Source organism: Lepisosteus platostomus, chromosome 8, assembly GCF_059453375.1.
Source record: "Lepisosteus platostomus isolate fLepPlt1 chromosome 8, fLepPlt1.hap1, whole genome shotgun sequence".
In the NCBI taxonomy this organism is placed as follows: domain Eukaryota; kingdom Metazoa; phylum Chordata; class Actinopteri; order Semionotiformes; family Lepisosteidae; genus Lepisosteus; species Lepisosteus platostomus.
In genome coordinates, this window is record NC_142618.1 from 18752263 (window position 1) to 18764969 (window position 12707).

At 47.9% G+C, this 12707-nt stretch overlaps 1 protein-coding gene and 1 long non-coding RNA gene across 7 annotated transcripts in view; one reads left to right on the forward strand and one right to left on the reverse strand.

The window, feature by feature from the left end:
- slc43a3a (solute carrier family 43 member 3a) overlaps nucleotides 1-12707 on the reverse strand; it is a 38448-nt gene that overhangs the window by 2751 nt on the left and 22990 nt on the right. For all 6 annotated transcript variants that reach the window (XM_088642695.1, XM_088642692.1, XM_088642694.1 and 3 more), the window contains 9 exons: nucleotides 12035-12167; nucleotides 5683-5729; nucleotides 4910-4986; nucleotides 4106-4198; nucleotides 3331-3470; nucleotides 2071-2195; nucleotides 1433-1579; nucleotides 1170-1283; nucleotides 487-673 (listed from right to left, as the gene is read on the reverse strand). In XM_088642695.1, the coding sequence (XP_088498821.1) occupies nucleotides 487-673; nucleotides 1170-1283; nucleotides 1433-1579; nucleotides 2071-2195; nucleotides 3331-3470; nucleotides 4106-4198; nucleotides 4910-4986; nucleotides 5683-5729; nucleotides 12035-12167 (1063 nt within the window). The remainder of the gene's footprint in view (nucleotides 1-486; nucleotides 674-1169; nucleotides 1284-1432; nucleotides 1580-2070; nucleotides 2196-3330; nucleotides 3471-4105; nucleotides 4199-4909; nucleotides 4987-5682; nucleotides 5730-12034; nucleotides 12168-12707) is intronic.
- On the forward strand, nucleotides 2167-6329 carry LOC148657014 (uncharacterized). The gene is made up of 3 exons (XR_015940834.1): nucleotides 2167-2212; nucleotides 4802-4901; nucleotides 5596-6329. It is a non-coding gene; the product is annotated as an uncharacterized LOC148657014 (long non-coding RNA).

Here is a 12707-nt window from a genome sequence, read left to right on the forward strand (position 1 = left end):
CCTTGTGGGCGTGTCTGTACAGTGTCACTCACCCCTTGTGGGCGTGTCTGATACAGTGTCACTCACCCCTTGTGGGCGTGTCTGATACAGTGTCACTCATCCCTTGTGGGCGTGTCTGATACAGTGTCACTCACCCCTTGTGGGCGTGTCTGATACATTGTCACTCATCCCTTGTGGGCGTGTCTGATACAGTGTCACTCTCACTGTGGGCGTATCTGAAACAGTGTCACTCACCCCTTGTGGGCGTGTCTGATACATTGTCACTCATCCCTTGTGGGCGTGTCTGATACAGTGTCACTCACCCCTTGTGGGCGTGTCTGATACAGTGTCACTCTCACTGTAGGCATATCTGAAACAGTGTCACTCTCACTTGAGAACGGGCACTGCCCGCGCTCTGCCCCCGATTTGAATAATAACGGTCCGACGTTTCCACACCGCACAGGACCGCCGAGACCGACGGAGAAGCGGCGCGGCCCGTTCACTCACGCGACGGCGATGAAGGCGGCGTTCCCGCCGTACAGGAAGGAGCGGTTGACGACCTGCAGGATGAAGGTGAGGTACTGCAGGGGCAGCAGGGGGATGGAGGCGCACAGGGAGAACAGCAGGCACTGCAGCGCCGTCAGGGCCAGCGACAGGACGGCCGAGTGCAGGTCAGCCTCCCGCTCCGGCCGGCCTGGGGTGGTGAAGATCGAAAAAACCACCTCAGGGGAACTGCGAAAAAAGCTTGCGAGGCATCTCTGTGAACAGTGGAGTGACTCTAATTTGTCTCTTCCTTTGTAGTTTGCATGTTACTGTGCTTAGTGCAAACTCATAAGTTAAAAACTGTTTTTTGAAGACAGTTTTTTTTTTTACCAAGATGCTAACTAAACTAACTAATTTGTTACACTGTGGCTGTGTTGTGTGTGTTAAGCTGCTGTTGCACTGCAATTTCCCTCACGGGATCAATAAAGTATCTATCTAAACACCGCTTTCGAGTGCGAAACCTGCCCTGAACTAATTTTCCTGACTTCTGACAGTCCTTTTGGGGAAGTTTTTAAAAAGCGGTTCGGTCCCAGACCGTCTTGACGATTATGGAGTCCCGGGGTCACCTTGCTACAAGACGGCCCTTCAAGAAACGTGTTACCAGACGGCCCGACCCGGGGCAGGGCTGTCTGCCGGCTGTCGCTCACCCTGAGTGCCGGACTTTGGCGCCCTCTTGTGGCGGTCCATGATCATGCCGTTCCAGGGAGCGCACAGCACCCCGCAGAGCTGGGTGAAGGCAAAGGCGTTGGTGTAGCGACTCACTGACAAAGAGAGAGGGATTAATACCGTTAGTAACAGTGAGGAAACTAGTGAACTAGTGACAAGTGAAGCATTGAACCAGATGACGTCTTGCCTAAAATCTAAAATATTTTTAAAAGATTTCAGACAAACACAGTGTGTGTGTAGTTACCCAGTGTAGGATCATTCTGGGTCAGACGGGTCAGCATGGGGTTGAGGGTGCCGATGAAGAGATAGTGTCGCAGCTGCATCACAGAGATCCAGGTCAGGTGCCACAGGAAGAAGAAAGAGAAAACACAGCTCTTGAAACTGGGCTCGTCTAGAGATAGGGCAGAGAGAGAGAGGGGTTAATACAGTCCAGACACACTGACTGGACACTATAGTACATGAACACTGCACTGAGGAAGAGTTTAAGTGTTCATAGACTGTAATTTTTCTGTATTATCTTAGCCGTTTAGAAATGCCCTGAGCTAGTCCAGGCATCACAGCATACTGATGGCACTTTGCTCTCTTAACAAGCGAATGGAGCTGATTGTCTTGATTTTGACCAGGCTTGATCCTCAACAGGTTACATCACCTCATCACCTTTACCTAATCCACCCTCTCACTCATGAAGTCATTTAGTAGTAGTACACCCCTCAGAATCACTCTGGCGCATCGCGTTGAGTCAGGGTGAGGCAATAGGGGTGACACAAATCAATAGTCAGTATCCCATCTCTATATGCCTTGTTTTCTTAGTGCCATATATGCAGAAACAGACTGACTGGTTTCTTCTGATGCTTGGTACATCATAATCATTTTGATAATGACCTTTCTTTGGCTCGGAGTCCTGCTCCTGTAATTTTGCCTCCGGCTGGCAGGTGGCGCCCTCTTCCTGTACGTTCCCTTTTTCTGTCTTCTCCACTCTGTAGCTGCTGGACCTCCCACAGGATGCTCTGCCGGTGGTGATCATGTGAGTATTAGTACCACACAAATGGACGCTACAGGTGCGCTGCTTCTGCTATGACCTTAGGCACAGACGTGAGCAATGGTATAAAACTCAGTTGTTGTTGCTGTATGTGTGTGTCAAGCCTTACACATCTGTAATGTGTTAGGATTTTATTATGCTAAATCATTCATCCGTTTTCAAATGGTGTCATCCAATTCAGGGCTGCAGGGGAGCCAGACCATATCCTATCATGCAGTGGGAGCAGGGGACTGATGGGATGCCAATCCAGTGCAGGGCCACACAGACACACACACACACACACACACACACACACACACACACACACACACACACACACACACACACACACACACACACACACACACACACACACACACACACACACACACACACACACCTAGGGCCATACTTCCCAGAAACCAGTTAACCCACCAGCATGTCTTTGGTCTATGGGAGGAAACCGAGCTCCTGGAAGAAACCCACTTGAACACAAGGAGAACATACAAACTCCACGCAGACATCACCCCAGGAATTGAACCAAGGGCCCCAGCTCTACAATGCTTTAATGCTTACCATTGCACCACCAGTACAGTTCGGTTTATTGTCATGTGCACCAGTGCACTGAAATGCGTACTTGCACGTATACTCCAATACAAAGGAATAAAGGAAACACCAAAAACATAAACACAGAACAGCAGCAGCAACAACAATTTAAATAACATACATCTTAGAAAAAAGACACATCAGTGTGAGCCAGTGGTAGTGGTACAGTTGAATTCAACCATTAGACATTTATGTAGTCCAAACAGGTTTTATGTCATCATTTTATTTTAGACCACCTCTGATATCAACCAGTTTGTTAACCAGTAATATTAGACAGTTTTGGATTGGAATAACTGTCCCACAGGTAACAGAATGTAACAGAATAAACAGAATGGGGAGTTCTTGCCACAAGGTGCCGCCAAACACTTGTTTTTAAAAGTCAAAACTGAAATTCACATAATTCACAAGGCTGTGAATTCTTTCTAAATATTCACCTGTTGCATTTTCACTGCCTCATAGCAGTGGGTGCTGACTGTACCCCCCCCCCCCCAGTGCAGTGTGGGAGTTGTAGTTCTTACCCATAAGTGTAGTCCTCTGGAAGGGGGTAAGGGATGTGCTTCCGGGGCATGAGCAGGAAGGTACGGAGGAAGTGAAGGACACTGCAGCAGGACAGGAAGAGGAAGGAAGATCTGAGGGAGACTCCCTTCTCATATAGCACCTGGCGAGAGAGTGAGAGAGGCGCACCATTGCTGTTCACACTGCTGTCCAAGTATCTTACTCTCCACCCCCGTCTTGAACAGCACCCGGAGAAACACTCGAGACACGTTTGCTGTTACTGAGAGACACCCCATAGCAGCACCACGCTGTGCACAGCCCACAGTCGGCACTCGAGCAGAAGAACGTTACTCCTGCCTGTGTCTGACAGGCTGAGCCAGAAAGCAGTCGGCCATAATTTCAGCCATTTCAGTTTCAGCTCTTGTGCTACCAAGAGGCCTGTGCATGAAACACTGGAGATCCACAGCATTTTATAGTATTTGTGTGTGCATCCACAGACACAGACTCAGGATCTCCAGCAATAATGAAGCAGCAGGGGTACTGTCCTTCAGTGCAAGAGAACAGGAGAGTTGCAGTGCGAGGTCTCTGGGAATTCAGGAAACTCACCAGTCTGCTGTCACTGAAGTCCAGCAGTGCATGCAACAGTCCACAGAGTACTGGAAAACCTCACTTTCACATAGCAGGTGAGGAAACTAATGCTGAAACTAAGTGGGGCCGTCCAATGTCTAACAGTGTTTTGGGATCCTTTGGCATGAAAAACACTACAGAAACGCAGTGAACCGATGAGTGAATGATTACCTTGACGATGAGGAAGACTGCGGACGAAGAGTCGAAAGCGCCGTTGTAGAGGGTGATGATAGTGGAGCGCCGAGACCCGAACAGATTCCCCACCTGAGAGAGAGAAGAAGACCGGGGGTGGGGGGTTTAATGCAGAAGACTCACAGGCACACAGGTGGACACTACCTACTGGGTGATAAAGAAGGACAATGGCTTCATTCCTGGTCATTAATCACACAGCACTGACTGATTGAGTGCATTCGACCTCAATATCACGTGAGTTTGTGTGCTGGGATGTGACCTCCCATTTGAAGCCCCTCTGTGAAGATGCTCCAATGAGGCGATGATGTCGCTGTCTCCTCCCACCCAAGTCCTGCTTTGAGCTGACAGCTCTGGTCAGCAGGCGTTGGGCTAAAAACAACGTAACGCTCACCGCTGAAAAACCAAACGAAAACATGACCGCTAGCAGGAGGAGAAAACTTCCCCAGTGCTGCTGGGAGGACTGAGGAATCAGTTGACTCCTACGGGTTTCTAGGAATCTTGAGAGGGATTCCAGTGTTCGTGGGATGGTCAAGGGAAGGACAGCAGAATATTCTTTCCCAGAAAGCTGGAGGATTTGGGTAATCAGCAGAATATGATAACGCGGCTCAAAATGGTAATCCATCGCAAAATGACATCTGTCAGGCTGGCATCTGAGACGTTTCCCGTCTTCCACAGAGCTCGGCATAGTGCTCCTGACGAGGCTCGTCTCATCCGTCATCCGTCTCGGCTTTCCCAAAGCGGCAGGCATTAGGAACGGATTCAGATGAGAGAACAGGTACCCACCTGCATATTGGTGAGCAGCAATAATATCCCTCCGACTGCGAGAAGAGAAAGGGCTGGGAACAGAATCACCGAGGAGACTGCGGGAGAGACCAGAGAGAAAGAGCACATAGGAACATGAATCTCAGTGCCTTTCGGTTTCAAGACCGCTGTCAGAGAAACAAAACAGAAATTGATACACAAAGCACTTTGAGATGATTGCTCTTAAAGGTGTTAGCGGTATATCAGAGTATATATAATATATATATACTATAAATTAAATTTATATTAGATTATATTTATCTTATGTATAAACAGGGGTCCGTGGTAGCTCAGATGGCAAGGGTGTCCAGCTCTGGACTGGAGGTCCTGGGTTCAATCCCAGGTAGGGGCAAGTGATGTAGCTTGTTCTAATTCCTTCCAGATGGCTCCTGGGTCCACCCAGCCTGCTTTCCAAGTGAGTACCAGGGGGATAATCCTTCTGGGAGCGATAGGCTGGCTGGAGTGTGATGTTGACCACATCACCTCCACCTCCAGCATTGGATGGTCAAGAAAAATGGTGTCCCTAATCCCCATGGGCCTACCCATGTATAACCAGATTTATATATTTGGTTATCAATTAGCCTAGTTACCTACCTTAGATTATGGGAGTGTGGAGTGTAACTGTTTGGAGTTAATACCAGTGTAACACTGTCTTACACTGCACACAGGCATTGGAAGTGTGAGACTCCAGATTCCAACTATAGAGGCAGCGGAAGAATTAGCTGAGAAAATGTACACAACTGGAAAATATTTACCTGCAGATGAAAAGGCAACCATGAGTGTGGCTGAGGTATGAAATGATCTGAAAATAAAATGGCATGACATCTGGTTAGTCTGAGTCCCAGTTACTCACTGGGCACTTCATCCTGTAGAGACAGAATTTGTTACCTGTAAAGGCACATAGATAGATAGATACTTTATTGATCCCGTGAGGCAAATTGCAGTGCAACTGCAGCAACAGTGTAACGAATGATACAATAATAATAATACAATACAACAATACAATCAGTACAGTGAGAAGTGCACTAAGAAGAGTTTCTCACAGCCCAGAACACACAAAGAACAAAACAGAACAGAACAGTACACCAAAAAAAGTTATATTGCACAATATACATATAAATATAAATGTATTGCACAGGTCCCTGGCATATATTGCATAAAAACGGTAGTAAATGGGAAAAAGAAAAAGAACAGATGTATCAGTTTACTGTTCAGTCCAGAAACAGGTCACTGTCAATGTTGCCCCTGACCAGACGCAAGGTGGATGCTTTGCACAGTCTTATTGCAGAAGGCAAGAATGACCTCCTATAGCGCTCCCTGTCGCACCGTGGATGGATCAGTCTACTGCTGAACATGTACTGGGTCTTTACAGCTAGCAAATCGTGCACAGGTACAGCACAAGTGTGCACGCTCAGTCCCATCCTTCCCACTCTCACACACAGCTCCATCCACACGGGGAGTCTTTTCAGCTTGGGGAGTGCCCTGCTGAGTCTGAGAGATGGATGGTGGAATTATGGAGAGGGGTCAGTAGTTCACCCTCTGCCGAATGAGATGTTCTCGGAGAGCAGCACACTTTTCTCTCTGCTGGACGCCTGACAACTGATCATTTCTTCTGTGTGTCTCACACCTCCCCCTGTCTGCCTTCAGCTCGTCCACTCAAGATATGCAGGTGGCACATCAGCCTTGGGCTTAGCGCTAGTGCCTCATGGCTCTGGAGTACCAGGTTTGACTGTGCCCTATTAACTGTCGGGGGTCCTGCCCAGGTTAGAGTCCTGCCTTCCACTCTGTGAATACAGCACAGGCTTCAGGTTACATCAAGCCCACAGCAGTCAGTGGTTTTCTGATAATGAAGGAGAAGATGATTACATAAATGCTCTGCCATTCAGTGACTTGTTTGTTTAAAGTGAGCGGCTTCAGGTTAGGAGCAGACACAGCTTATGATGCTAGCAGATGTATTCTTGCATGTTTTCTCCCCTTTAAAAGTCCATGCATCTGCAGAAAGCAATGTGGCATAAAATATCGGTAATACCCCCTCACCCCGAAACCTCTGTTTTAGGGTTTGTCAGTACTGAATTCTACTCATTTCAGGTTAATTTATGTAGTGATTTTCACGCAAAGGAAGGCCAGAATTCTTTTACACATTGAAATGGTCCATTTGTTTCATATCCCACTGAAATGCAGCCCCAGGTGGGAGACACAAATAGCCAAGGTCTTGGTTTAACATCTTGTCTGAAAAGCGACACCTCCTTTTCACAGCACATTTTCCCAGGTCACCATACTGAAGCATTAGATTGGAGATTATGGCCCAAACAGGAGAGTGCCCCCTACTGGTCCACTAGAGCCACTCCTACAGCAGCAGCCTGCTTTTCCTCCTAGGTCTTCCATCCCAGGCCCAGCCCAGCTTAGCTTCTTCGATCTGGTTAAATAAAATATTTGAAGATAAGAATTGCAGTACTTTGGAAGTGCATGGAATCGGCGCCTTCCTTTCCTGCCACTAGAGGTCACCAGCACTATTTGACCATACTCCAGCCTGCTGGATCAGCAGAAGGACAGGCAGAAATTTGTATTCCATTGCTCCTTGCATGTAGGTCAGGAAGATTTGCAAAACTGTAATTTTAAGGCACTGAAAGAGAAAAACTTTGAAAGGCTTCCGTGTGATCCACTTCGGGGTTATTGTGAATCTGCCTCTTGGCATAGTGTCAGGAGATTCAGCCAAAGGAAGCTGTGTCCAATTTGAAAGAGCCTCTGGGGCCTCATGCTGAGAGCTGCTGGCGGAGGAGATGGCCTGCAGCTGGAAGGATCAGGAGAGAGAAGGAAGGAGGGACTCTTCTCCATTCCTCTCCCTTTCTCCCTCCCTCTACAGGCTCTTCCTTCTCTCCCTCCTCTCGTCCTCTCTCGGAACATTTTTTATCTATTGCCTGGCATGCATTCGCAAAGAATTCCAGTGATGCCAACTTGCCAACCATTTTAAAACAACAATATTTTATGAGAGGCTCCCTCTGTGCTCTTCAGGCTGTGACGAGAGATCACGTGCTGGGCTGGAGCTCAATTGAGTTTCCCCTCTCTCTCTCTCTTCTCCCCGAGGACTGACAGCTAGCTAAAGCAAACATTGATGCCCGGTGGTGTTTAGCTGCACAGAGCAGTTATTCATGCAGTAAGTGATAAACAAGCGTGGCAAATTAGATTAGCCTCCAGACAGGGTCTGTCTGGAAGACTCATCAACACACTGCGCCATTAGATAACATGGCCTCTGTTAGCTCTCCCACAGCCAGGTGCATTCTCCTGGAACGCAATGAATAATGAGCAGACTGAGTCCAGGCAGTGAGGTGGCTCTGTGGCTAAGGATCTGCGCCTGTGGCTGGAAGGTTGCCGGTTTGTATCCCGCGGCCGGCGGAGGACTCCTACTCTGTTGGGCCCCTGAGCAAGGCCCTTAACCCCAGCTGCTCCAGGGGTGCCGTATAAATGGCTGACCCTGTCCTCTGACCACAAGCTTCTCTCCCTGTCTGTGTGTCTCATGGAGAGAAAGCTGGGGTATGCGAAAAGACAAATTCCTAATGCAAGAAACTGCAACTGTTTATGGCTAATAAACTGATCTCTCTGGTATTCCTCATCGCAAGCTCTCGTCCTGAGGTTTTAGGGAATATGGAAAAGGAGGCTTTGTTCATGATAATGAGCGTGGTCCTGAGAGAGGGAGTTGATCAGGTAGGTGTCACAACCCGACACAAAACAGGAGTATCTGGTTTAGCCCGACAAGGTGCACCTCACATGGCCTGACTCAGAAATCGATAATTTTTACTGAAATAGGCATTTGTGTGCTTTTACACACCTGTGCTTGCACCTGTGAACCGACTGTATGACTGCACGTGGAGCAGATTAAGGAAGTGGCTACTGCCACTGTGCCGTCCTGAAATAAAAACATATCTCTTATGTTTTTAACACATTACATTACACATTACAACTTCCATATACAAGTGATAAGTGAGCAAACCGAGTTTTGGCACAAACAGTACGTTGTTGTTTCAGCAGTGTCAGCAGATTGGGCTTCTGACGCAAACTGAGCTGAGCGAAAATCAATCCGTTAGGCTGTCCTGGGTTCTCCATCGACAGTGCTGTGACCTTGCACCCTCTGCCTGCGGAGGTTTCTGTGCACTTAGTGTTGGTTATTGAAAAATGTACCGAAAGAAGACAGTGAATCAAAGGAGCAATCTTTGTGGCCCTCGAGCACAATGAGGTATGAAAATGTTTCTTCAATGAGTACAGAAGGCAGGTTGCCTCCGATCCAACTCATTTCCTAAAAGATCAGGCCAGTCTGCTGCCCTAGAGACACAGGTTTCAAATTCCAACCCCTGGTAACCCACAGGGGTCCTTCGAGTCGTGTTCTGACTTCTGCCAGGTGGCCAAGCGCCTGCCTGCCTCTGCGATTCGACTGTGTGCATTAGCATGCACCTCACAGGGCTGAAGCTCCCTGGAACCGACAGAGACAAGCTGAAGCGGAAGGGAAGAGATTTGTGGGATCTGCTGGAGTCAGTGCTGGGAAAGACAAAGGCTGTCAATGAGGCTGAGTGCTAGACAGACAGAGAGGGCTCTGTTCACAGCCCTGTGGCCTGACTCCAGCTGTTCACTTGCATCACGGACAGCAAACGTGTGAAAAGCTCAGAATCTGGGAGGAAGGGCTGGACTGGGAGTGTGGAACAAGCTGCCCACCCATGTTGTTGAAGTTTATACTGTGGCCTCTTTCAAGAAACAGCTGGATGAGATCCTCCAGTCAGGACAGGAGGCACTAATTTACACTAAGGGTGGTGAGAGTGTAGAACAAGCTGCCCAGCCAGGTTGTTGAAGTTTATACTGTGGCCTCTTTCAAGAAACAGCTGGATGAGATCTTCCAGTCAGGACAGGAGGCACTTCTTTACACAAAAGGTAGTGGGAGTGTGGAACAAGCTGCACAGCCAGGTTGTTGAACCCAATATCCTTTCTTGAAACAGCTGGATGAGATGCTTAGGTCAATAGACTGCCGAATGACCAGATGGGCTGCATGGGAGGAATGGCCGCCTCTCGTTTGTGACCTGTCTTATGTTTTAGTGTGACAGGCACTCCAACCAGACTGAACCCACCATCTATTGTAAAAACTCACTGAATTCAGTGTTTTCTGAAAGCTTTCCAGGGGTTTTGTTTCTTCAGTCAGATTCCTGAGACATCAAGATATAGGTGAATGCTGAGCAGCAAGAATTTTTTTTCTTTTCAAAGGTTTCCACCGTCTTTGGCACAATGATTTCCCACCACCTTTAGGAAAATGTTGCCTTCGCCTCCCTTCTATTCACTTGTAGATTCATATTCAAGTTCAAGTTCAAGTTCAAGTTTATTGTCATTATACTCATATACAGGTGTATGGTATAACGAAATGCTATTTAGCTAGCTCTTGGACGATAAGTAGTACAAAGAAAAAAAACAGCAACAATACAATTGTATAACAAAAGCAAGACAGAGACAACAGGCAGTGTGCAAAATAACAACAACAGGTAACAGGTAATGTGCAAAAACAACATCAGATGTGCAAAATCATACATCAAGAGAATGAAATAAAGGACAGAAATGATGGGGGATGAGCTTCTTGACATGAGAGGTAGAGGTAGATTTCAATGTGTGTTTGAGTTTTGTTAAAGAGAGAAGGCACTGTGAGGGTTCAGATCGTGGGTGAGAGAGGCTGGGAGTTTAATAGCGTGATAGTGCGGGGGTAAAAACTGTCTCTGAGTCTGGTAGTCCGAATGCTCCGGTACCGTTTTCCAGATGGTAGAGGGTCAAACAGTCTGTAGCTGGGATGTGTGGGGTCTTTGACGATGCTCAGAGCTTTCCTCAAGCACTGTCTGTCATAAATGTCCTGTATAGATGGGAGGGCAACCCCAGTGATGGACTGGGCAGTTTTCACCACCCACTGTAGGGCTTTGCGGTCTGCAGTACTGCAGTTGCCATACCACACTGTGATGCAACCTGTCAGTGTGCTTTCTGTAGTGCATCTGTAAAAGTTAGTGAGGATCTGGGGACATATCTTAGCCTTCTTCAACCATCTTAGGAAGTACAGGCGCTGTTGCGCTTTCTTGATTCCCCATGGGAAATGTGCTTGTCCTTTGTCCGATCCACGTGTTTGGAATAATGTGGTCTTTTCCTTCCGTGTGTCTCACTTCTCTGTGCTCACACTGACCGCCCCGTCCAGGGTGCCTAACCTCATCCTGCTTTCATCCCCAGATGCCTTCCTGTTGCCCAGGACTGGAGGACAGTCTGGCTAAAGGGGTTTCAGTCCTTGAGGAACAAGACACTTCTTCACACCACACTGCAGATCAAATCCACATGGCTGTGCCAAGATTCTGCCATGACTCTCTATATAATAATAATAGCTTACACTTATATAGCGCTTTTTCTGGACACTCCACTCAAAGCGCTTTACAAGTAATGGGGACTCCCCTCCACCACCACCAATGTGCAGCCCCACCTGGATGATGCGACGGCAGCCATAGTGCGCCAGAACGCTCACCACACATCAGCTATCAGTGGGGAGGAGAGCAGAGTAATGAAGCCAATTCATAGAGGGGGATTATTAGGAGGCCATGATTGATAAGGGCCAATGGGAAATTTGGCCAGGATGCCAGGGTACACCCCTACTCTTATTGAGAAACACCCTGGGATTTGTAATGACCACAGAGAGTCAGGACCTCGGTTTTACATCTCATCCAAAGGACGGTGCCCGTTTACAGTATAGTGTCCCCGTCACAACACTGGGACATTAACCCACATGAGCCGCAGGGTGAGCGCCCCCTGCTGGCCCCACTAACACCTCTTCCAGCAGCAACCTTAGTTTTTCCCAGGAGGTCTCCCATCCAGGTACTGACCAGGCTCACACCTGCTTAGCTTCAGTGGGTTGCCAGTTGTGAGTTGCAGGGTGATATGGCTGCTGGCTTATATATATCCCAATACACCGGGAGCAGGAGTTATTCATGTTTGAGTAGCATTACTTTCCAATGCTCTAAACACCTTATTTTTAATTTCAGATTTCCCGGAGTCTCACATGCCCAGCAGCGACAGGAGTGGGATCTGTCTCATCTGTTTGGTACTCACATCGCCAGCAGTCTGGCCACCGCTGTCCCAAAGCGATCGAAGATGAAGCCATTGGGCAGGGTCATGAAGTTGTTCATGAAGGAGGCGATGGTGAAGACCAGAGAGAGCTGCTCATCCTGGGCACTGCAGTCAACTGATAAAAGAGAACAGGAGTCAATACAGTGTACTGAAATATAATTTCACTTAATACAGTATAGACTCACCCACTGATTGAAATACTACAGTACATTTACACTGCACTGAGAGAGGAGTTAATACAGTCCAGACACACTGACTGGACACTACAGGACATTAACACTGCACTGAGAGAGGAGTTAATACAGTCCAGACACACTGACTGGACACTACAGTACATTTACACTGCACTGAGAGAGGAGTTAATACAGTCCAGACACACTGACTGGACACTACAGGACATTAACACTGCACTGAGAGAGAGGGGTTAATACAGTCCAGACACACTGACTGGACACTACAGTACATTAACACTGCACTGAGAGAGAGGGGTGAATACAGTCCAGACACACTGACAGGACACTACAGTACATTAACACTGCACTGAGAGAGAGGGGTTAATACAGTCCAGACACTGACTGGACACTACAGGACATTAACACTGCACTGAGAGAGAGGGGTTAATACAGTCCAGACACACTGACTGGACACTCCAGGA